This window comes from Crocuta crocuta, unplaced genomic scaffold (assembly GCF_008692635.1).
Source record: "Crocuta crocuta isolate KB4526 unplaced genomic scaffold, BGI_CrCroc_1.0 scaffold69-1, whole genome shotgun sequence".
Lineage (NCBI taxonomy): Eukaryota > Metazoa > Chordata > Mammalia > Carnivora > Hyaenidae > Crocuta > Crocuta crocuta.
In genome coordinates this window covers 584,935-611,826 of record NW_027551577.1, presented here as the reverse complement: position 1 = coordinate 611,826, position 26,892 = coordinate 584,935, and the positions used below count along the sequence as shown (strand labels likewise).

General features: G+C 37.1%; 1 protein-coding gene across 7 annotated transcripts in view; it reads right to left on the bottom strand.

Annotated features, from left to right (window-relative positions):
* Positions 1-26,892, bottom strand: part of PPARG (peroxisome proliferator activated receptor gamma) — a 134,591-nt gene that overhangs the window by 39,459 nt on the left and 68,240 nt on the right. For 3 of the 7 annotated variants that reach the window (XM_077751576.1, XM_077751577.1, XM_077751571.1), the window contains 2 exons: positions 10,348-10,575; positions 8,579-8,748 (listed from right to left, as the gene is read on the bottom strand). In XM_077751576.1, coding sequence (XP_077607702.1) covers positions 8,579-8,748; positions 10,348-10,567 — 390 coding nt within the window. In that variant the 5' untranslated portion in view covers positions 10,568-10,575. Of the gene's footprint in view, positions 1-8,578; positions 8,749-10,347; positions 10,576-18,320; positions 18,364-20,493; positions 20,537-26,892 lie in introns of those variants that run through there. The other 4 variants (XM_077751574.1, XM_077751578.1, XM_077751572.1 and 1 more) reach the window with 3 other exon arrangements.

Genomic DNA, 26,892 nt, shown 5'->3' with positions numbered 1-26,892 from the left:
CAGTAAAAATCCACATGTGGGTAATCTTTTAGAATTCTCTATGTTGCATAATTTCCTACAGAAATGATTTCATTTACTTATGAGACTGAAAGAGTGCTCCATAACTGCTGTGTCCTACACACACACACACAAAATGATAGGAAAGAACATTGGAAGTAATATATAAATCCTCAGACAATGGACTGCCATCTCAAAACAGCAAATAGGTCGATTTCAGGCTAATTGAATTCTGCTGTATTTATATTTTTTGAAAGACCTGAAAGAAATTCTAATTCGAAGTGTTTGCTAGCTCCATTTTTTGTTGTTGTTGTCAGAGTGTTCTTATTCATTTCTATTGTTCTCATCTCCATAAAACTCAATTCTTAACTCTTTCAAATTTATCTGGCCCTGTTTGGTACAAAAATCCCTCAACTAGTATTGGTTCTGCTGCTGACATACATTTTCATCTTCTCCACATTTGCATCTTGAATTCCAGACAAGTGTTTCTACTGCTTACTGGACATGTCACTTGGAAATCTAACAGCCACCTGAAAGCTGACATGTCTAACACTGAAACTTGGGGCTTACCCTGCAAACTCACTTTGCTGGCAGCTTTCACCATCTTGGTTGGTACAACCAACCTCCCAGTCTCTGAAGTCAAACTCCTTGAAATCACTCCTGACTTTTTTCTCCCACATGGGAAGGCCTTCCTTTAAATATACACTTGATTATTCTCCTCAGTGCCTTCAAGTCTTCTTGCTAACATCTCAACTTCTCAATGAGGCCTGTATGCCCTATGCAATACTGTGGCAGGTCTCTGCCCCCACCTCTCCTTTGGAACCTCTGGTTTTCTTCACTGGGCTTCTAGTTGTTTTTTTTTTTTCCCCCAGTAACACTTAGGACTTTTTAGCATACCATATAATTTATTTATTATATTTAAGTGTTTATTTCTTGCCCCTCCCCCACTGCCAATTAAAATTGTGAGCTTCATGGGGAGCCACTGAATATGACCCAAACACCAACAACAGTCTTCTATTAAAATCTGTTGAATGAATATGTGTGTCACTTAACTTCCTTTCTGGGCCATGTCTGATATTTTTCGAGTCTAAACCATGACTGAGATATCACAAGGCCATTGGTATACTCATTCCCTTTTTTTATTTTATTAAATGTAATATTAATCACTAACATGTAGAAAATATATGTAATTATAAAACACAGTAAGATAATTATCAGATGTAAACCCATAGTCTAAGATTTAAAATCATGACTGGAATACTTATGTATTTTTTTCCCTATCCAACTCCTGCACTCTGTTTCCCCTTGGTAAAGTAATCATTATTCTCAATTTTGTGTTTATTATTTTCTTGACTTTTAAGAAAATAGTTTTACCAAACTGTATGTAAAATTGAATAATACACTGCTTAGTTATGCTTGTTTGGGGGCTTTTTTAAATGGTATGATACTTCATATAGTATTTTGGGAGTTTTATTTTTTAAAATTTAGTATTAGATTTCTAAACTTTATATACTTTCTTGTGAAAAGCTATGATTTATCCATTTTAACAATTTTATAATACTACATTGTATGACTATTCCACAATTTATTAACATCTCATGTGTTTTTAAAATTTTTTTTTATTTTTTCTTTAAGTAGGCTCCTATCTTCTCATGTTGATGGATGTTTAAATTGTTGCCAATATTTTGCTATTATGAACTTTGCTTCTATAAATATCCTTCTTGTAAATGTTACCTAGGAGTGAAGTTTTTGGATTGTACAAGAGGTGAAGGATAAATTTTACAAGATCTTATCAAACTGTTTTTCAGAGTGATTATATCAACTTACATTCCCTCCACCAACTGGTACTGTCAGACTTTTTTTTTTTAAATGTTTGTTTATTTTTGAAGCAGAGATGGAGCATGAGCTGGTGAGGGGCAAAGAGAGAGGGAGACAAAGAATCCGAAGCAGGCTCCAGGCTCTGAGCTGTCAGCACAGAGCCCACTGTGGGGTTTGAACCCACAAGCCGTAAGATTATGACCTGAGCCAAAGTCGGACACTTAACCGACTGAGCCACCCAGGCACTCATGTCAGACTTCTTAATATTTGACAATGTATAATAGGATCTAAGTGTGATCTTAATTTGTATTTTCCTGATTTTTTAAATTTCCTAGTTTTTAACTGGACTGTCTATTCCTTAAAACTGAATTTTAGAAATTCTTTATATTCTAGACACTAATCTGTTGTGTTAGAGAGGTGTTGCAAATATATTCTGCTTTTTATGGTGTACCATCCTTGAAATTTACTATTTCAGTCTCTTATTGTTGTTGTTAATATTTATTTTGAAAGAGAGAGCACGCACATGAGTGCACATGAGCAGGGAAGGGGCAGAGAAAGAGGGAGAGAGAGAATCCCAAGCAGGCTCCATGCAGTCACTGATTTCACAAACTGTGAGATCATGATCTAAGCCAAAATCAAGTGTCAGAGGCTTAATCTCCCTCAGCCTTGTGTTTTGTTTTTTTTTTAACCTGTAAATGTTTTCATTTCACTCTCATTGTTACAAGATTATAGAGAACTCAGTTATCTTCAGTTGGAATTCCATGGTCTATGTGCTTCCATTGTTGCTGTGGAAGGGTCTAATGTCAACTGACTTTGAAGTTTGTTTCTTTTCTCTTTGGTTGCTTTTATACACTCTCTTAGTTTTTAGTATTCTGAAGTTTTACTGCATTGTGTCTCAGCATAGCTTTACTTTCATTTATTTTCTTGGACATGTTTTCTGCATCATGATTTCACTTGTTCATCAGTTCTAACATTAATTAGTTTTAGGTGTTAGCCCTTCTTATTCTAGCCTTCCATATTTCTGAACTTCTCCTTTCTAGTTTCCATCTTTTTGTCATACTCACTAATATTGATTATAAAAGTAAACATCAGAGCAGTCACATAAAATAACAAAAAATATATAATTACAATGAAAAAAAAGGAAACATTTCTCACCAATGTTCATCAGTGAGAACAGTTCTGTACATTACTCTTCTATTGATTAGTAAAGACATATTTTTAATATTCAATGATTCTATAAATCCCTCAAGAACTAAGAATCTTCAATTTGCAGCAGATTCTGGATAGCACATATTCTTTAAGGCACTGTGGTTCTCATTCTCAGTAATTTCCTTACATTTATATTCCAGTTTAGTAATCCTTCCTTCTATTATGTCCAATATGCTATTTAACCCTTCCACTGAATTTTTATTTCAATAATTTTATTTTTTACTTTAGAAGTTTTGCTTCACTAAACGTACTGATTTATTTCCACGTCTGCCTAGTTGTTCCTGATAAGTCTACTGTTGCTTGTTCATTGTGGTGATTCTGCCCCTTTTCTTGAAACAATCCATACATAGTTGTTCTATATTCCCGATCAGGCATCCCAATTATCTGATTTCCTTGTACAGGGGTGGAGGGGCCTAAATCTGCTTTTGTTTATTTATTAATTTTTTTTTAATGTTTTATTTCTCAGAGAGAGACAGCATGAGCAGGGGAGGGTCAGTGAGAGAGGGAGACACAGAATCAGGCTCCAGGCTCTGAGCACAGAGCCTGACGCAGGGCCTGAACCCACGAATAGTGAGATCATGGCTTGTGCCGAAGTTGGATGCCAAACCAACTGAGCCACCCAGGCGCCCCTATTTTTGATAAATGTCATTCAAGTCGATCGACTTCTTAATGTGCTTACTGACTAATACTTTATTTTGAACTCATATATTGACCTTAAACTGTGGGAATCCTTACAGGGTCTAAACTGAGAAGTCTTTCCTCCAAAAAGAATTTTCAGATGCTTCTGTTGGAAGCGAGGGGCTCCAGTGACTTGTGGCTATTTCAGATTCCCTTGAGAGAGCTGGCTCAATTCAAAAGTCCCGGACTCAGCTCCCCCTCACTGATGGCTCTGGACACTGCTATAGGCACCTGTCTTTGGCGCAAGGCTGCACCTCCTGTGGGCCCCTGTCATGAGAGGAGCCCTGCCCTAGGAAGTGTGCCTGCAGCTCACAGCTCAAGACCTAGGGGTTTTTTTGGTTTGTTTTGCTCTTGTTGATTGGGAGAAGTTTTCCGTACCTCTTGTGAGATCAGCAATATCTCAAAGAATAGGTCCCAGGTTTGATCTGCTAGAACTTGAAGCCTCTTTAATTCTCAAAGGGTCTGAGGACCCCTGAATATTAAAAAGGTATTTTTTTCCACATATTGATAGAAGGCTAATGTACAGAAGTATTCTTATGAATAAATGTTGGTGAGAAATTTTGTTTGGATTTTTGCCATTGTGATCATATGTGTTTTAAGATATTCCTTGAGCGCTTTTTAAAATTTTCACTTTTAAAAACTGATTTTTGTGGTTGAACGTACTGCTTAGCTAACTCTGATGGGCAGGTCCCAGAGTATTCAGTTATTTGGCATGGCTGGAAAGGAAGGTTTTTTTTGATGAGAGAATTATGTTATTTACAATGCAAAGTTTTGTTTTGACTCATACAATATCTTTCAATGTGTATCACATTATTTTTGTGATGATTCAGGGTCTTTCAACGTTAAAGGAAAATAATCTTGAATATTATTTATATACTGCACGTGTACATAAAACCATAAACTAGGGGCGCCTGGGTGGCTTAGTCGGTTAAGCGTCCGACTTTCGCTTGGGTCATGATCTCGCGGTTCGTGGGTTCGAGCCCCGCGTCGGGCTCTGTGCTGACTGCCAGCTCGGAGCCTGGAGCCTGCTTCAGATTCTGTGACTCCCTCTCTCTCTGACCCTCCCCTGCTCACGCTGTCTCTCTCTCTCTCTCTCTCTCTCTCCTAGAAATAAATAAAAGCATTTAAAAAATTTTAAAAAAAATCTTAAAAAAAAAAAAAACAAAAAAACCATAAACTAAATAAGTATACAAATTCAGCACACAGCTTAGGAGCTGCTTTAACTTTTCTTTTTCAAAACACTAAGTTCATGGTAACCGTTTCCTTATCCTTTGCTTCAAAAAAATCTAGTGAGAAAGCTAGAAGTCTATTATTGAGTGCTTTTCTGTGCACTTATATATTGATTTGAAGACCAGAACAGGCTTCTTTAAAGTTTCTTTATAATTATTGATAAAGAAACACTCTTATTTATTATTTTAGAGTCCATAAAACTGTTTAAACACCTTACTCTTCTGATTACCAAAGAAGTCTGTGAACTAGTGTGATGGAAATACCATCAGTCACAGTTGCAGAAAATTGTTTTGTGTATACATTTATTGCAAAATCTTCATATTTGTCTGTGAGAAGGTGTGGCTGATTTACTTTTGACTTATAAAATTTTTTTTCTCCTTAACTGCTTTACTTTTTACAAAACTTGTAACTTAGGTGCAATGAGACCTAAGTCAATTTTACAGTGGGATTAAAAGCTCTACGCTGGTCCTGAATCTGGCTTCCTTGTGAAGTGGTGTGGCCCAGAGAAGCTGACTCAGTGAGCTCCCACTGACAGGTAGGAGTGTGCTAAAAACTCTCCTTGAAGTGGGGCCCTACATAGAAAGACAAAAACACCTTGCACTGTATTGTATAGTAGATAGCGTTTACTTAAATCTTTAGGTAAGTCTATGATCATTCTAAAATGATCTTTTATTAAAGATACAAAAATAGATGAAACCCACTAGAAAAAAATAAGTGTCCAATTTAGAAGCAGTAAATGACAGCTTTGCAAGCTTTAAGGTGTATATATTATTCAACAGGCAAAGGTTCTTTTTTGCCTAAGTCTGCAATATTAATAACCCAAGAATCTGTCACTATTCCACTGTAATCCAAGCCTAATTCTGTTTATTCCTGTTTGAATTTTGACAGGGATCACTAACATAAACCTCTTCCCTCAATACTGTAAAACTGTTTCAGATGACCCACTAACAGCTATCGTAAGCAACACTAGAACTATTCTTTTCAATTAATAAATTAGTCTGTTGGTTTATGGTTAACTGTATTTTAATTATGGGCATATGCTACATTCTGCTGAAATGGCAAATGTTAAACTGCCAAAGTAGACTTTACAAAATACATACAGGTGAGTCAAACACATTTGTTTATTCACTTTCCTGGCTTTTACTGAGTATGGCTGATAAGCTAAGAAGATATCTTTGATTACTGATAGCCACTGATCTAAATTAGCTGCATTCAGACTGTGGCAGCAATTTTGTTTAGTTTCACAGCAGCAAAGAGGGAGTATTTCTTTAGCCCCAATGCCTTATAATAGTGGTTCTCAGACTTTCTGTCTCAGGACCCCTTTACTCTCTTAAAAATTATTGAGTACCCCATGAGCTTTTGTTTACGGGGGTTATATCTACCGACACTTATTAGACTAGAAACTAAAACTGAAAAATTGTTATGTACAACAACATAATAGGCACACATTCCATTAGCCACCAGAGCTATGTTGCCATTCCATGTCATGTAGTGTCTGAAACACTCCACTTAATACTCCTGAGAGAGTGAGAGTGAAAACAGTAAATGACAACTGAGTATTATAAAAGTAGCTTCAACGTCACAGATGCCTTGAAAAGATCTTAGGGAATCCACAGGCTTCCAGAACACACTTTGAGAACTGCTGACTTATACCTGGAGAAGCCAAATTATATTATTGCATTAACATTTCTTTTTACTCTTATCTTTAAAATGAGTAGATATCTATATTCCCTCCCAAGGTGAGCATAACCTTTTTTGCATTGTAGTCTCAGAAGTCTGTAATCCAGGATCTTTTTCGGGTTTTTTAAGTGTTCATTTTCCATCCCATCTCTGCCGTAGGACCCTTTCTGTTCCTAACTTGATGGCATTTGGACTTTGTCCTTCTTCTTCTCCTTCTTGTTATTTTTCTTCTTTGCTTACTTTTACTGTGTAAGTTTTGTGCCCTCAGAACTTAGCTTTTATTAGTATAACCAACTATTGTCTTTCAATTTTTAGTTGTTATCAGGAGGGCAACTGGCCACAAATATCTGACATGGTGGAACTATTTGCTTAAACGTTCTAGTTTTCTAAGCCCATAAAAAGCAATAATATATGGGGGAAACTTAATCAACCACATTACTTTTATTTATTTATCAATGCTAATTACCAAGAGGACCAAACAGAATGGTTTCTTCAGGTGTTCAGAATTTAGCAACAATTTACTCAAAAATTATGTAAATCTAACATAATAAAATGACATGTTTTCACTACTCACTGGAATCCTAAATCACTGACTATACAGATATTTTAGTCTGGTTTCAATCACACAATGAATAAATTTTAGTGTTTTAAATGAAAGTATCTCTCTGATATTTCAAAAAGTCATTTTGGAATTTTAGACCTTAGAGATAAATAAGATCTTGGATAAGTAATTCAATCAAGCCATTTGACACATGAGGTAATTGAGGGCTTATGTGAGTGGCTATTAACTCTGAACAGGTGCTAGGTGACTACAGCTGGTCTCTTTTCACTTTAAGAGGCTGCCTTTAGAGTAATAAGCTATTTGAATTAAAGAGATTTTAGAGATCATGTAATTTTATCCCATAATTTTATAGATGCAAAAACTTAGGAAGAATGTGGTTTAAAAAAAGCATCTTGTACAATATCTGATGCATAGTAGAAATTCAATGAATATTAAATTCTATATTTGACCTACCATCCAGCTAGGAACCCAGATATTCTAACACCCACCTGACTGCTGTCATATACCTTTATTCTGAATAAAAAGCCCAACTGAGGTCTAAATCTGATCTTATATAACCATTCTTTATTTTATAATGTAAATATTTATAAATAATTTATTCTGAACCTTAGAGTGTATAACAAATACTATTTTATTCACTGAGTATATTAAAATTATTTTAAATGATTACTTATTAAAATATGAGCGGGTTAAGAATTTCTTAATAATTGGGCAGAATATTGCTAAATGTTTGAGCTTTCCAAAATACACTTTTCATAAAGAAGGGACATGAGGGAAAAGTGTATGTCCCTTCCAAAACTGTCATATACATGTCTCAGACTGATCGATGTGAATTAAGAAAACATAGAGCACTGGTTTAGGAATCATAAGATATATATTCTAGTTAGCCTTAGTTCTGCCACTTCTTAACGATGACCACGGGTGAGTTTTACTAATTCATAATTTCTATAGCTGTAAGGTGGTCATAAATAAGCTCTACCTCATGGGATTGTTCTTGGTATCAAATAAATGTATCTATCTACCTAATCTGTCAAACCCTACATATACAAAATATCACATGGAATAGTAAGGAAAAAACAAAACTAGAGGATTCATAAAATCCGGGTTCTGGGCCACCCCATCACTGTCTTGTCATGACATACTACACACTTTTTTTTTTAACCTGCAAAATGGGAGTGCTGAACTAGATCAGTGGCTCAAGGACCAATTTGGAGAGAAGGAAGTGAGGCAAAGCAGCTCTGCTTTTACCTATTTTCTTAGGTTTTCGAATATATCATTTGAAGAATGGGTTTTACCAAAACAAAAAAAAAGTTGGACAATTTTATCTCAATTCCTTGTCATGTGTTCACAACAAGAAATGAAATAACAGGTAAATTGTCAGAAAATTTTTAGAAAAAAAATTACCTTGCATCCTTCACAAGCGTGAACTCCATAGTGAAACCCAGAAGCTTTATCGCCACAGACACGGCATTCAATTGCCATGAGGGAGTTGGACGGCTCTTCATGAGGCTTACTGTACAGCTGAGTCTTTTCAGAATAATAAGGTGGAGATGCAGGCTCCACTTTGATTGCACCTGTACAGAAAAATGTGAGCAGGTAATTATCACGTGAGAAATGGCTAAACAGGCACTATGACAAGTCACCACAGTCCACCTTACTGCCATATGTTTATTATTTAAGTGTAGAAACACTGTGGAATGTGAAAAAAAGACACAGGAAGAAGTAGGCTTCGTAACCACAGGAAGTCACAACACCTCTGAGCTTCACCTGTAAAAATAAAATGGGGAAGGGTATTAAGTCTGTGGTTCTACGACCCTTCAGTATCTGGTAGTATTAAAGTTCTGAGAGACGCCACACAGCATCTGAGACCATTAAGGTTATTTTGTTACATAATGTGCTGTATTTGGCATTCATCACAATATTAAATTATGTATTTTAATTTATTAATTTATAAACATTTTTAATGTTTATTCGTGACAGGAAGAGATGGAGTGTTAGCGGGGGAGGGGCAGAGAGAGAGGGAGACACAGAATCCGAAGCTGACTCCAGGCTCCGCACTGTCAGCACAGAGCCTGATGTGGAGCTCAAACCCATGAACTGAAAGATCATGACCTGAGCCAAAGTCAGATGCTTAACCAACTGAGCCGCCCAGGTGCTCCTCTATTTTTGTTTAAATGTTGTATTTTAGAAGTATTTTTAAATCACTCTTGCCAAAAAACACAGAAGCAACCAATGCTGTGAAAAGGCACTGTAATGCCCAGCTTGAAGGTACGTGGAAAATAAAAGACCAGGTTTTCAAACAGTATTGGGTTAGAAAAGGTAGTCTGTAAAATAATCTTTGATAGAGAGTGAGAAAAACTCATGGTGAGTAAGCACTACCTTTCTGCTGGGAAGGATGAGGCCTATTAAATTTCCATATTAGGCTCTAACTGAAAACCACACAAATATAACAAAGTATATCACATATATTTTTTTTAAAAACTAGAAATACAGGAAGTTCTTACTGTCAAGTAATGGTTGCCAATTACATGATGGTGGCTTTGGAAAACCAGCATATCAGCACAGGAAGATAAAAATCAAGGAAATAGCATCACAGAAATTTATTTTATCTTGAAAAGTGCAGTTTTGGTTTGTCTTCAGTCTGATGTTTTGATATGAATTTAGTTAATGGCAAGAAGATTTATCAATAGACTACAATGGCAAAATTTAAATTTGTGCAGAAAAACAGGTTTCACTATAAGCTGCTCAAACTGCAGAATTAGGAAAAATGGACCACAACTTTGCAATTTAGTGATGATAAGTTATATAAAGTAGCAAACTGTTACTTATTAACTTATGCGGCCCAAAGAATTCAAAGTTTGCGTGATAGACTCTTAGCCTGAGAAAAGCCTGGCAATGCAGTCATTCTGGAAAATGCTATGAAGGAAAGAAACAAGAAATAAGGAAAGGAAAAGGAAAGGAAGGAGGGGAAAAAAGAACAGTCTGAAGATTTACACACAACCTTTCTTTTTGGTATATTGTAAATACCTAACGTTTCATAGACAAATAGATGAGGAAATGAATGGTCGATATGTTTTCTAGAGAGTTTTAGTCTCTGCACCATTTATTCCAGTGTTGAGAGGTTAGAATGATTTTAGTCTTAACAGTCTGAGAAGTGAAGATAAACATCATACTTTGGTAGTCCTGGAGCTTCAGGTCATACTTATAATCAGCAACCATTGGGTCTGCTCTTGCGAATGGAAGGTCTTCATAGTGTGGAGCGGAAATGCTGGAGAAATCCACAGTGGTGAAGGGCTTGATGTCAAAAGAATGAGAGTGGTCGTCCATTACGGAGAGATCCATGGAACTGATTCCAAAGTTGGTGGGCCAAAATGGCATCTCTGTGTCAACCATGGTAACTTCTGAAATGGAAAGAAGAACACCTATGGAGTTAGTCCTGGAGAGCAGAGCAATCTTCTAAAAAGATAAAGAGGAAGGGAACTGAAAGGTTATTTGGTCCAGTGATCTCACCTGGGTTATCACAATAAGAGAAGAACACATAACCAACTTTTGAGTGCTGCCCAGGCTGTTTCACTAAAGGAAAGAAGCCACCCCTTACCTGGGTATCACAGTAGAGAACCTTATGATAGTTTTGATGTGGTCAGTGTATCCATGTGAATGTCCTAACAACAGCCCTACTCTCGTTATCTCCTAAAGAAGATCATCAAATCAAGTCTGCTAACGATTTTTATCATTTATTTTTCTGTTAGTGATTTTTTTAAAAAGCATAAAGTTCTGGGACAATTTTACTTTCTTGAAATTAGAGATCCTAAATATTTTTCTCTTTAGGATAAAAAATTTGAGAGAGAAAGAGAGAGAAAGAGAAAACGAATGAGTGGGAGGGGGGCAGGGAGAGAGGGAGACACAGAATCCAAAGCAGGCTCTGAGCTGTCAGCACACAGTCCAATGCAGGGCTCAAATCCACAAACCACAAGATCATGACCTGAGCTCAAGTCAGATGCTTAACTGACTGAGCCACCCAGGCGGCCCAAAATTTATTCTTTAACTGCATTGTAAGACTAATTTCATTCTTAAACTTTTTTTTTTTTTTTTTAAAGAGAGAAGAGTGTGCAAGCAGAGGAGAGGGGCTGAGGGAGAGAGAGTCTCAAGCAGACTCCATGGCTCAGCATGGAGCCCGAGACAGGACTCAATCCCATGACCCTGGGATCATGACTTGAGCTGAAATCAGGAGTTGGACACCGAATAATTTTATTCTTAAAGGTGCCTCATGAATAATTTTATTCTTAAAGTTAATTTAAAAATGAATCTTTTTTAAGAAGGGAAGATCCCTTTATGAAAACTTACTCAAATATTTATCTTTTCTGTGCATACAGTTTTCCCTAAAGAGGACAAAGTGTTCTCCATACTGAAAATGGAAAGGTTAGAGATATGTGGAAACTATCTGGTTATAAATGAGTGAATGTCAAAATGAGAATCTAGCCCAGCATTAATTCTAAACTACCCTCAAACCACAACAAAACAAAAACAGAAGAAAACATATAAAAGACAAAGGTAAAACACTTATATGGATTCTAAGACCATAAGATAACTTGTTTCATGAATTGTCTGCTTAGGGTGATACATGCCACGTGCATTTTTGAAAATATGATTTGTGGCCATTTAGTAAGTGAAATCCCTGAGAGATTTTAGTTCTCAGTATTTAATGTGGACTTGTGAGCCACCAGAGTGTGTGCATGGCCTTTAAACCTTTATGTAGAAGGAATCTATCTGGGTACTTATTTGTGTAGATATTCAGACATGTGAACCCAAACGGTACCTAATGGGTCCTTGGTCGTCCTGAAACTAGTTTGCTATTCAAAGTGGTGCCAAAAAGGCAGTCACTGAGTGTTTTAAATGGTAACTCTTTGGTCAAAAACACTAGTGAAAAGCTCTTTGAATTCAGGACCGCTGACACTGGGGACAAAGAAATGAATTGCTCATAAACCTGAGGGCTCCTGAACACATCACAGGTTTATGTGTCTTCTCTCTAGTCATATCCCTATCACCTAGCAATGGGCCTGGCTCATAGTAGATGCTCATATTAAATAGCAAGTAAATTGATAAGGAGGCTGCGAAATTTTAGCAGAACAGGCAGGGAAGGGGGAGAAAAGTGAACTAGTATTTACTGAACACCTACCAGACACATTCTATCTCTGATTCCATGTAACCCAAGACCTTATCCCCACTTTATAGATTAACCAGGACCAGAGAAGTAAAGTGACTTTCCTAGTGTCCAGTAGCTGGTAAATAGAGGATTCAAACTCAAGATGGGCCCAGGACCCTATTGTGTATATATTCTCCTTGTTCCATCACTGATGAAAACAGTTTAGGGAGGAAGGGCGACTCTCCTAGGGGGATCTGTCAGTGGGCCTGTTGGTTTTTTCCCAGCAAGCAGAGAGCTACGGAATTTACTCTCAAAGGCTGGGTCTTGCATGAGGTTAAAGATTCCAGTTGTGGTCTTCATAAAGAAAACAAAGTGCCTGAAAACACAAATAAGGAGACTGTCCTATGAATGTGTTTCCGTGGTTCCAAGAGGACTCATCAGGCACCACTGTTTGGGTTCACATGTCTGACTATCTACATAAGTAAGTACCCAAACAACCTTAAGTTATCTGAGTCACAGTATAAACACTACACACAAGGGGAGGAATCTGTAATGGTGACAGCTTAAAGGTCCTGCTGGGTCTCAGTGACATCCAGAAAAACATTTATGCTCTAAATGACAGGGCACCCATTATACGGTGCCCTCTGTTTCCCAATTCATTTAAACCTACCTAACCCAGGTCACTCCACTTACTTTGCCCTTCTCCAAAGCATGCTTATTTTACATTTCTCGATCTACTTTTCTGGGTATAACTTACTTTCATATCAAAATATACCTCTTTTGTCTCAATTGTAATATCCACGAAAGTGGGCTTATCAGCTATTTCTCATTATGTCTACTGCAATGTTCAATCTGCAAACAAAATGAAGGTTGACTGAGTAAAGGCAGTGTATATGCATCTATACAAATACTGGGAAATGAAAATAAGGATGCAAAAAATATCTATGTTGCAAGAATAATTGGTTGCTCATCATTTTTATGGTTTAATTTTGTTTTGTTTCACTTTTAATATAGGACTTCAAGAACTCCCTGTCAACCAAAGCCACACTTCTTAATACAGAAATCATACCCCAAGGGGTCATTTACTTTACTGCAAAGTTTTGTTGTTAAAATACTTAAAAAGTTTTAATGTTAAAATAGACATTTATGTGTAAACAAACAGAATGAAAAATTCATGTGATTTTAAAGATATAATATCAAACTCCTTAAAAAATCAGTACCTGTAGTACATTTCATGACCAAAAGAATGCCGTGTTTTAAAAAATGGCCCTGTGCACCTGGGTGGCTCAGTTGGTCAAGCGTCCCACTCTTGATTTTGGCTCAGATCATGATGATCTCACGTGTGATTAAGCCCTGAATCTGTCAGTGCAGAGTCTGCTAAGGATTCTCTCTCTCCCTCTCTCTGCCCCTCCCCTGCTCTGTCTCAAGATAAATAAACATTCAAAAAATAAAAAATAGCCTTTATTTTTATTTTTTAGAGAAGAGAGTTTGGGCATGTGAGTGGGGATGGGGGTGGGGGAGGAACAGAGAGAGAGAGAGAGAGAGAGAGAGAGAGAGAGAGGAGAGAGAATTTTAAGCAGGCTCCTTGCCTAGCATGGAGCCAGATACAAGGCTCGATCCCATGACCCTGGGATCACGACCTGAGCCAAAATCAAGAGTTGGATGCGCAACTGAGTGAGCTGCCCAAGCAACCCCAAAATAGCCCTTTTAAAAAAAGCAGTTTTGGGTTTACGTAAAAGTTGAGCAGAAAATACTGAGTTCCCATATGCCTTTATTCCCCTCCCTTTCCCTGACTTCTGAAATGCATACAATTTCCCCTATTATTAACTTGCATTTCCCTGGTTATTAACACTTGGCATTAGTGTTGTATGCTTGTCACAAAAATGATGAGCCAATATTTATACATTATTATCAACTAAAGTCCAGAGTTTGCATTCCAGTTCATTCTTTGTGTTGTACGGTCTATTGTTTTTGACAAATGCATAATGCCATGTATCCATCATTACAGAAGCACACTGAATAGCTTCACTGCCCTAAACATTCCCTATGCTCCACCTAGTCATCCCTTCTTTTTCCTACCAGCCCTGCCCTGCCCCAGAATGCTTTTTTGCTGTCCTCTTCAAGTAAGGGCATATTGGTTGAAAAGTAGAAGCTCTGACCTTCATATATTATATTTAATAAATTAAATGTCTTATCATGGCATTCAAGCACACCCTTCCCTCCCCACCCCCCCAACATAGTCCTAACTGACTTTTTCAGTCTTATTTTCCACCAGTGATCCCAGACCCACTTCCATTCTTGGCACACCCTCTAATTAGGCACATCACACTATCTGTTCAGGTTAAACATGCTGCACATTTTCTAGTCTGCTCATCTTTGTTCATGCCAAGCCTGCTGTATTTTCTTCCCATCCACCATCACTACAAGTCACAATCCTTCTGTCTTTCCCACAGTGGGAAATCTCACAGTATCCAAACACTACTTTCTTCAGGAAACCTTCCACGAAGACTCCAACTTAAAAATACTCTCCATTCTTTGGGTCCCCACAGCTCTTTGTACTTCCCTTTTAATTGTGATATAATTATTTGTATAAATATCTCTGCTATCAGACTTCAAGTTCTTTTTTTTTTAATTTACTTATTTATTTTCAGAGAGAGAAAGAGCGTGCATGCACCTGGGAGTCAGGGAGGGGCAGAGAGAGAGGGACAGAGAGAGAATCCCAAGTGGGCTCCACACTATTAGTGAGGAGCTGGATGCAGGGATCAGACTCACGAACCATGAGATCATGACCTAAGCTGAAACCAAGATTCAGACGCTTAACTGAGCCACCCAGGAGCCCCTGAGATTTCAAATTCTAAATGGACAGTGTCTTATTTTTCTGTCTTCCCTTTCATTATACTTTATGCACAGTTGTTGTTCACTAAATGTTTGCTAACTGAATGATATTTTATAGAGAATGATAATTTATAGAGGACGAGTATTCACTTTTCTGCGAAAATGGAAAAAAAACAGGGTGCCTGGCTGGCTCAGACAGTAGAGCATGTGACTCTTGATTTGGGGGTTGTGAGTTTATTTTAAAAATTAATAAAAAATATAATTAAAAATACATAAAAATGTTTAAAAATAAAAGGAAAGGGAAAGAATGAAGATACTCTTTCAATGATTTAGTTTTGCTAACACTTGGTGCTCCCCTAGAAAAGAGGATAATCTTCCATAGTATAAATTAAGTACAATTTAAGCTGTAACCTCTTCCCTCAACAAAGTATATTATATTCAGTTTTTCTCTTGATAAATGCAGGAACAGGATTAGGGTCCTATTAATTCCCCTGCCCCCTTAGAAAAGACAACTTAGGAAAGAAAAAGAGTTTGCCTCTTCATCTCTACAAAAACATATTAACTCAAATGCATATTTTGCTTTCCCCTCTTACTTATCCCTCTCCTTTTATTTTGGGACATCCTGACCTAAACAATATTACTCTATAGACTACAGTTACTGGGAGGTGCGGTGGTTCCCTAGACATTTTATTTTATTTTGACTTAGAGATGGGTCCAAGGGAGCCTGCTTCTAATTTTGTCTCTAGAAAACGTAAGCTACTGCTTCTGCCAAGCTGTAAGTCGAGTAGGTGTTTTTTGTTACTCTGTGCAATTACCCATGAAAGAACAAATGAACAAAATATTTTCATGAGCAACAGCCCTTCCCAGGGATAAGTAAGTGTCTTAACTTTCCAGCTGGGTGACAGGAGTGGGTTGCATCAGGGTTTATCCACCAATTTCACAACCTTAAGTGTGTTTCAAGCAAAAGTCTTTAGGCGGACATTGTGAGCAAGGACATGAATCTGTGCCATTTATTTTAAACCTCCAAATTTGGCTTTATGCTCTATTATAGTCAATGAGCAGCCTCTGCACAATACTCCAAAGTCCAATGTATTTTGAACAAAAACATAACCAATATCATGCCAAAAGAAAGTAACCTCTCTACGTGGAAATGCATCATTATTTGGGAATATGGAAGTGGGCCAGAAAAAGTGACAATGTATTAAATCAAGCACCAGAACTATGTGGTTTACCTTTGGGGTTTTAAGCCATTCCTTAAGAAAAGGAAAACTTCTNGGGGATGGGCATGGAGGAGGACACTTGTGGGGATGAGCACTGAGTGTTATGTGGAAACTAATTTGACAATAAACTATTAAAAAAAAAAAAGAAAAGAAAACTTCTATTAGAATTTCTGGAGAAACGCTGCATCTCGTTAGTACATTAGCTAATTACATTAGCTAATACTAATAGAATGCTAAATCTTTCCTAGGTATTGTGCCAAATACAACACTTGGACCATCTTTATTTAATCCTCACAACAACCCTATGAGGTAGGCATGCTCATGATTCTCTTTAGGAAAGGGGACACTGAGACATGGAAGAATCTAGCTTGCTGAAGAACGCACAGTGTCGAAGTAGTAGAGCTGAGTAATGAACCCAGATGGTCAAAAATGCCAGAGCCTGCACACCTCACTTTCTAATCTTTTTTCTTAACTTTCTAAACTGGTTAGCAAAACAAATTCTCTTCGTGATCCTAATGTTCTATCCTAAACAACAATTAATTTCCACAAGCCTTCAGTGAACACCTAGGATGACCCAGTACAGACGGTTGGGGATCTACTATGAAGAAAGAATTTACTTATTATCAAATAAAACTTAACATTCGACAAAGGTGTTATGCTCGCTTTGGCCGCGCACATACTAAAAACAGAGAAAGCTGTTAATTTTGTACAAGAGAAGATGCCAGAGAAAGACTTTCGAAGATTCTCTAAAACTCAGTAGCCTTGTTGGAAGTGACCTTGAAGATACATTTAAGTCAATGTTTTTTTTTCAATCTCTTCCAGTATGTTTCAGTTTGATGTCATAGTCGTCATGGAAGGCTCCAGTTTACGTATCCTGTGCCTCCCATTGATTTATGCACATTGTTCAGCAGTGTAAACTGACCTGGGAAGTTTCTAATTTAAGTCCTTTCCCATTATGATAGCTGATACCTAGAGACAAAAATCATCCTGAAATATTAGAATGGAAAAGGCCTCTTTGAGATACGCTAAATCATTTGACAGATTATGACAGTGAGAGAAAGCGATTTGCCCATGGCACATAGCACATAGCTGATCGTGTGAGAATCCAGGTTTTCTGTCTCCTCCCCTAGCGTTCTCTGCACATTACAAAGGTGTTACTATATGGGAATACGCTGAAAATGGGGCTTTTTAACCTATCCCAATTTTCATAAATTCAGATTTTTGGGGGCTTAATATATGGGAATAACATCAAATTTATGAAGGAGAGAAGTCTCATACACCTGGATGGCAAATTAGAGTAAAATCATCTGTAACAGAATTTGTTCCTAACAAAAATTAATAAACTCTGCGTTCATCAAAAGGTTTAGGGAATAGTCTAATAAAGTGAGCACTGATTAGTCCAAGTTTTTACATAATAAATACAGGCATACATAACTTATTTATTTTTTGCAGGTTGCCGTTCTGAACATTAACAGTGGAGGTAAATGAGCCAGTTATCACGTGAGATGCTCTGTTTCAATACTGGCCTACTGCTGGGTCAGCTTTGTGTCTCTTTATCCCTAATTCACCTGTCTATAAAATAATATTGCCCACCTCATAGAGTTGTTGCAAAGATTAAATCAGAAAATATATGTAAAGCACGTAACATAGGGCCAGACACTTAGTAAGTTCTCAATAAACATAATTATTGGCAGTAGCAGTCACACTTCTACATATCAGGAACCAGAGTACTAGACTCATATAAAAGGTGAGCTCATGGCCTCCAAAGCTACCACTAGGGGACAGGAAGAGGAAGAAACACTAGCTAAGTCCTATTGTTCAAAGAGGACTACGCCTTCAACAGATGTCCTGTTTTAAAGACCTCTGGAAAAGGAGTCCCCAGCTTCTCTCAGTTACTCATTCCAATGCTTAATTGTTCTTTTTGTAGCCAGGAAAGTCTAGGTCTTACCTGGCATTTCTCCAGCTGTGGTATACATATGTTAATGATGTTCCTTTTAAAATAATTAAAAAGAAAAAAATTTGGTGAGCAAATAAATTTAGGAAATGCTAGGTCATGCAAGGTTAAACAGGTTTATGCAGAACTTCTAACGCTCACATGCTAATAATTCATGAGAATGAACAAAGCAGAGGAAAGGCACAGTATGCAACGTCTGACGAGTTTCACATTTGATGGAATAGTTTCGGAAGTGATGGTCTAACCTATGTTGGAGTTTGTAACTTTCCCCCCATTTCTAAATACCCATACCTACCATCCTCTGCATATTTGCCCATTATCACTTGTACTTGAAAACTATTATCAAGCTGTCCCTCAAGTTTTCTTTAACTTTAGAGTGACTAAGGGCAAGGATTTACATTGGTTAAAACAATAAAGCCCAGAGGCACCTGGGTGGCTCAGTCAGTTAAGCATCCAACTGCAGCTCAAGTCATGATCTTGCGGTTCATGAGTTCGAGCCCTGCATCGGGCTCTGTGCTGACAGCTTGGAGCCTGGGGCCTGCTTCAGATTCTGCGTCTCCCCCTCTCTCTGCCCCTCCCCTGTTCACACTCTGTCTCTCTCTCTTTCGAAAATAAATAAACATTTAAAAACAATAACAAGGGCACCTGGATGGCTCATTTGGTTAAGCATACAGCTTCGGCTCAGGTCATAATCTCATGGTTCATGAGCTTGAGCCCCGCACTGCGCTCTGTGCTGACAGCTCAGGGCCTGGAGCCTGCTTCAAATTTTGTCTCCCTCGCTCTCTGCCTCTCTCCCACTCACAGTCTGTCTCTTTCAAAAACAAATAAACATTAAACAAACAAAAACAAAAAAACAACAACAAAACCCAAGAGAGAAAGGACTTCTTAGGTAAGCCACACAGAAAGGAATCATTAAAAAGACGAATGCTTGGAGTGCCTGGATGGCTCAGTCGGTTACGTGTCTGACTCTTGATTTAGGCTCAGGTCATGATCTCACAGTTTGTGGGTTTGAGCCCTGTGCTAGGCTCTGTGATGACAATGTGGAGACTGCTTGGGATTCTCTCTCTGCCCCACTCTCCCAAATAATAAGCTTAAAAAAGATAAAAAGACTAATGCTCTTTTTTTATAGAGACCATCCTAAAAGCCACCAGACAGAAAAAAAAAGAAGTCCCACATAAAGGATCAGGAACCAGAATGACAGTGAGCTGCTCAACTCGATACTGGAAGCCAGAAATTCAACAGAGCAAGGTCTTCAAAATTCAAAGAAAAAACCATTCCCAATGTGGAATTTTAGACATTTTCAGAAATACAAGCCCTCAAAAAAAGTTACCCCCCTGCCATGTACTCTTGCTAGTTCCACGTCACAACAAAAAGAAAATATGGGGTCCAGGAAACAAAGGCCCTAAATACAAGAGAGGGGTGAAGGGGAAGACTCAGGCAGCACAACCGTTCTCCAACAGCCTGGAGCGAATGAACAGGAAGGTGAAGAAAGCCATGTGAGATCACCCACGAAATCAGAATGCCTGGCATATATGACCACTTAGAGTTTTTATTACTGCCAGAGAGTTTGAGAGTACCTAACACGTGGGAAAGGAACAACAAAAAATGAACAATTTCAGTAAAAAAAAAAGTTAACTTCAGAAAAATAAACAGCTATTCAGGATCTGAAACAATTGCAGCACACGTGCCTGGTTCAACTGAAAGCAGTACTTTCAAAGCACAAATATGATGTAAACACAGACAACTGATTTCACTTACAATTACAAATAGCTACATCGTGAAGACTGGGTGAAAGAAGTGTGTGTTTTGGGAAAAGGGGTGTGGTGGTAAAGGGCTAACCTCTTACCTTCCAATGTAGGAAGTCAGTGGGTAATGAATACAATTTTTAAAATTAGCAGCATAAGCATGTTATTTTAAAGACACAGAGGTAAATTCCAGGAGAAATGTTTAAAAGAATTAAAAATTACTTCTTCTGAGGAAAGGGAACTGGGTGTGGGACGGAGGGGCACTGTTCTTCATGAGAAGATTTATCCTGACTTTTAAAACTGTGTACAAGCATTACTTTCATGAAAGTAAAAATTAAGTTAAATATCTTTTAATTAATAAATGAGAATTTAATTTAATTCCCATGATATCAATGAACAAAGGGAATACATATATTCCTTACCTATTTCTCAGTCCTCCTAAAAGGAATTATCATACAAAAAATCCTGGAAAAACAGAGAAATTTTTAATGTAGTATCATGTAAAATAAAGGAAAATTATAAAATATTTTTGATACTTGATCAATAGTTGACTGTCCTTTTGGCTCAAGCATTTAAAAAATAAATTCTATCAATTCATTTCCTTTCCCTCACTGGTATCACGATTTTGATCAGTAAAGCAGGAAAAAGCCTCTGCATACCATTAGCAGAAGTAAAATTTAATAACAGCTAACATTTCTGAAGTACTTAAATGACAAGCACTGTACCGTAAAACCATTATGTACAAAATTTATAATGTATTAATGTATATATGTAAAATTTATAAATGTATACATATGTAACATAAATCAATAAACAGTATTAAGGGTAATATAAAATTATTATTATCACCCAACAGACTGAAAACCTTAGATGGAAAGGGGTTAAGGGCTTTGCCTGATGTCAACAGGTAACAGGTACTAGGGTTTGAATCCTGTATTGGTTTCTCTGAACAGAGAACGTCTTATTTTGTACACCATGAATTAAAAGGATTAGAAATGGATTATTTGCTGTGTCATCTGTTTCTTCAATGTAAGAAAACTTATTTTCAAAAAAATTTTTTTGACAGAGTGTGTGTGCGCGAGTGTATGTGTGAGCAGGGAAAGGGCAGAGGGAGGGAGAGAAGAGATAATCTTAAGCAGGCTCCCTGCACAGAGCAGCGCCCAACATGGGACTCAATCCCACAACCCTAGGATCATGACCCCAGCCTAAATCAAGAGTTGGACGTTCAACTCAATGAACCACTCAGGTACCCCAAGAAAATATATTTTCATTCTGTTTTCTACATAGACTAAAACCCAGATCCAATGCTTTTGTGGTTTGGTTCCCCACTGATACTCCCAATAGGGACTCTGGCAGAGGCTGAGCATTCCAATATGTAACCATATATGCACTCTCTTTATAATGCACCAGAAGTCCTCATAGCAAATGTTTATATTCAGATCAACAAAGCATTTATCATCAGCTTTTAGAGAAGGCCACATTCACTTATGTTTTTCAAGAAAGAGTTCATTTTCTCTTGCGTGGGCCACATGTTGTTTATATAGCTTGCTTAATCCAATCCTGAGGTACAGCAGAGATAACAGGATCATGCCCTCATCCACAGCCATCTTTCTTCTGCCTCCTGAGCTGGAGATTGTTGTCCTCTTTTCATCATGGTCAAACTACCTCAAGCTTGGTTCTTTTACTAAAACTACCTTCACGTGTTTCTAAAGGGAAACTGCCAGTAATCTAATCAACACTAAAGCTGAGTCTGTTGAACAGTTAGTTATTACTCTGGTTTAGTTGAAACTCCTACTTTACCAAGCACGTATAGGTGACAAGTGAAGGAATGACGTGGAAGTCAGAAAAAAGAAATTGAACTTTTCTCTCTTGCTTGCTCCCTTGACACATTTTGGTTTTGGCTTTGTAGTGAGAAGGGAATGTAAATAGGAGAGAGGAGACTGAGTGGAAAGGAAAAAATTATGGGAACGGTCCAGGAGTTTGTAACTACTCAGAAAGAAAGGGCCACCAAAGATCTGCCAGGGTACTATCTCTCTTTGCTTTGTCCACCGCTCCAATCTTGTAAAGGGCCCTCCTGCAACCAGGAAAAGATAAGAGTTGCAGTGGTTTTAAATAATGCTTTATTACTGAAGCATCTCTAACAGTTTGAAATTACCAGAGTGGGAAGGCATTGTCTTAGAGTTGTTTAGTCTGGCAAAATGATGTGATACACTATGCTTCTGTGTACTCTTTGTTTTTAATTTACTGTGCCAAGCACCCTTAATAAGAAGACAATGGTCTTAAGTTAAACAAACATGAGAACAAAAGTGTCAAAACAGATGTAGCCAGATTGCCAATGGTTATGGGTTGATGCAGATTTTCACTAGCTGTACTATATATTACCTAAAAAAAAATATATAGTGATATTAAAATAGACATAGTAAATATTTTTCATGTTTAAACCCTCCTCCTAAGCTGTTATCACATTATTAAAAATATTCTATATGAAAGCATCTGACACAATTCAAAACTCATTCATAATTAAAAAAAATATCTTAACTAGGAAGAAAAGGTAACCTCATCAATCTGATAAAGAATATCTGTAAAAAACAAACAAAAGCCTAAAGTAGCCATCATACTTGATAGTGAAATATTTAAAGTTTTCCTTTGAGATCAGGAATGAGATAAGCATACTAGCTATGCTGCTTCTATTCAACAGTGTACTGGAAATCCTATCCAATGCAACAGTGAAAAAAAAAAACCAGAAAGAATTGGAAAAGAAAAATAAACTAAAATTACTCATGGATGATATGATTCTATATATAAAAAATTTAAAACCATTACAATTAATGAGAATTTAATTTAGCAAAATTGGTAGACATAAGCCCAATCAATATTCAAAAATGAACCGTATTTTTATCAGCCAGCAACAAATAGAAAATGACATTTTAAAATGATTTTTACAATAGCATCCAAAACATCAAATCCCTGGGGGAGTGGGGTGGGGGTGGGGGAATCTAGCAAAATCTGTGTAAGAATGCTATCATCAAATCTCAAGAATATTATTTTAAAAAAAGAAAGCATCTAAATAAATGAAAAGGATATACTGTGTTCATGGACTGGAATATTCAATATTATAAAGCTGTCAATTCTCTTCATATTTATCTAGATTCATAAAAGATTTTTTTAATGTTTATTTATTTATTTTTGAGAGAGACAGAGAGAGCGCGAGAGCAAGTGAGTGCACAAGCAGGGGAGGGACAGAGAGAGAGAAGGAGGCACAGAATCCAAAGCAGGCTGCAGCTTCCCAGCTGTCAGCCCAGAGCCCAATGCAGGGCTCGAAGCCGTGAATCGTGAGATCATGACCTGAGCTGAAGTTGGATGCTTAGTTAACTGAGCCACCCAGGCGCCCCTAGATTCAGAAAAATTCCAATCAAAATATTAGCATTTCTGTGTGGAAACTGACACGTTGAGTCTAAAATTTATATGGAAATTCAAAGAGCCAAGAACAGCCAAGGTAATCTTGAAGAGAAGAACAGTGCTGGAGGATTTTACTATCAGATATTAACCCCAGTTATAAAACTACAGTAATTAAGACAATACACCAATTGGTGCAAAGAGAAAAACAGACCAATGCAACAGGAAAGCAAGTCCAGAATTAATCCTGCATGTATATGGTCACGTAGTTTATGACCAAAATGTCACTGCAGTGTAGTGGGGAAAGGAACATGTTGTCAGTAAATGAACTAAGTCAACTGGATATCCATATGGAAAGGAATGAATTAACCTCTACCTTACAACATATGCAAAAATCAATTCCATGTGGATCTAAATGTGAAACAGAAAACGAGTTTTTAAAACAAAACTCAAGTTTAACACTTCATCAACCTTGGAGTAGACAAAGATTTCTTCAGCAGGATATAAAAAGCACTGATTATAAAAGAAAAATTAGATAATCTGGATAATATTTAAGATTAAAACTGCTTAATAAGTAAATAAAAAGTTGGGGTGCCTGGGTGGCTCAGTCCGGTAGGCGTCCGACTTCGGCTCAGGTCATGATCTCCCGGTCCATGGGTTCGAGCCCTGCATCAGGCTTTCTGCTGACAGCTCAGAGCCTGGAGCCTGTTTCAGATTCTGTGTCTCCCACTTTCTCTGCCCCTCCCCAGCTCATGCTCTGTCTCTGTCTCAAAAATAAATAAAGGTTTAAAAAATTTAAAAAAAAAAAAAAGCAACACATGGGAGAAGACATCTGTAATACGTATATTTGACAAAGTATGCTTTAGAACTCATATCTAAAGTACCCAATATAAAATTGGGTAGAAGACTTGAATAGGCACTTCACAAAAAAATATAGCCAAATAGTAATATATATATTTTTTTCAGTAAATAATTTTTTTTATTTATTTTTATTTTATAGTTTATTGTCCAACTGGTTTCCATATAACACCCAGTGCTCACCCCAACAAGTGCCCTCCTTCATGCGATATATATATATATATATATATATATATATATATATATATATATATTAAGTGCTTTTATTGTTAGTTATCAGAAAAAGGGAAATAAACATTACAATGTGATATTACCATAAAGCCACCAGAATGGCTATCAGTAAAGATGTGGACCAAGTGGAACACTCACACACTGCTGGGGCAAGTGTAAAAGGAACAGCCATGTTCAAAACTGTCTGGCAGTGTCTCTTAAAGCTGAACACACCCTATGGACTACATATACATCTAACAGAAATGTGTACCTTTGTTCACTGAAAGATTTATATGAGAATGTTCCTAGTTGTACTATTTACAATAAGAAAACTACCTGAATCCCCTCAACAGGATAAATATACTCTGATATATTTACACAATGAAATACAGTAATAAGAATGAAGTAGAATTATATTCAGTAATGTGATTACCAAACAAATGCTGAGCAAAGGAATCCAGACACAAAAGAGTAAACAATGTATGACTTCTTCATATAAAATCTCAAAACAGGCAAACTGGTTCATGGTTTAGAAATTAGAATTCAGAGGGCTTCCGGAGGGCTGGTATTGTTCTATTTCTTTGTCTGAGTGTGAATTACACATTTGTTCATTTGTGAAAATCATTTACATACTTTTCTCTCTGTATGTTATACTTTGGTGAAAAGCTTAAATAGGAGAGATGGGTCTTGGGAGTGGGAGTTGACAGGGAAAAACATGCAGACCAACCATATAAGCCAACAAAAACTCTTTTCATTTGTGTTAAAAGCATTGTTATAGAATTTCTAGTGTATTTATTTATTTATTTTTCAAGTTTTTTAATGTTTTATTTATTTCTGAGAGAGAGAGAAACAGCGTGAGCAGGAGAGGGTCAGAGAGAGAGGGAGTCACAGACTGAAACAGGCTCCAGGCTCTGAGCTGGCAGTCAGCACAGAGCCCAGTGTGGGGCCCGAACCCACGAACCATGAGATCATGGCCTGAGCTGAAGTCAGACGCTTAACCGACTGAGCCACCCAGGTACCCCTCTAGTGTATTTACTTAAGAAATTTTCTATTCAGAAGTTACAAAACAGTATTAAAATCAGTCTTAATAAACTACCTATTTTTCTAACCGGCTTCATTGGATAATAAAGGCTAAATACATATTCACTTAAGGTCCTCAAATCAGCAGAGACAGGGAAGGTAAAATTTCAAAGGGTGCACATTTTATCCTGAAGAGTATTAAATGTTATGTTTTTGCTTTATTTTTTTAAGTTTATTTATTTTGAGAAAGAGAAAGAATAAGTGAGGAAGAGGCAGACAGAAAGGGAGAGTGAATGCCAAGCAAGCTCGGTGCTGTCAGTGCAGAGCTAGATGTGGGGCTCAGTTCTCATGAACCATGAGATCATGGCCTGAGCCAAACCAAGAGTTGGACACTTAACTGACTGAGCCATCCTGGTGCCCATTTTTCCTTTAGATATGTCTGGCTTACATGCAAGGCCTATTCTGCTTTACAAGAACCCTGTTTTTTTAAATGCAGGAAATCTTTTCCCAAATACTAATGCCTATATCAGGTGTCCTATATTTGGGACGTTAACACTTTTGGATGAGTTGTCTTTTGAGACATTCCATTTAAATGAAATAAAGTCAGTGGCTTAAATCCAAGCTACCAGTTTTATGTTAACTATTTAACTCTTCTTTGTATCAACAATGTATTTCGTAAGTTTTTTTTTCTTTAGAAGAGTTATCATTACATTTTAGTACAGTGTTTTTCTTCCCAAAGCCTCTCCTTATTTTACTTTTCTTTGGTATTTTCCTTTCTCAATATCTTAATCTCAGTAAATGCTCAATCAGTAATATAAAAACTATCTCAAATCAAGATAACCAATTAGCTAATACTATATGCAAGGTATTTTGAGGAGCTTACCAAGGTGAAAGACATTTCACCTTGAAGGCAGTATAGAGATCGTACTACTGACAGAGACAGGAAGTGCTCTAGAAACGTAGAGTAGAAATGGATTAACGTGTTCTGAACTAATCTGGGACAACGTTATGGTAGAGATGGGTTTTGAATTATGATGACACAGTGGGGGGATTAAGATCTGCATTATTATTGATAAAGAAATTCCAAGGAAAAGATATTTGTCTCTATCATCCAGTATGCCCTTTATATTACCACTTGGGTTTCCTTAAGCAAAATAACTAAATAAATATGATAAAAATGATTAAATTTTGCATTATGACATATGCTTGCAAACTGGATCAATTTCTCCTGGGCCAATACAATTGTTTGTATCTTAAAAGTAGCTAGTAGTGTGGTTATAACAATGGCAAAGAGGTTTCTTTGTAAATGGCAGAGATTTTTATGTAAATCTGGCCAT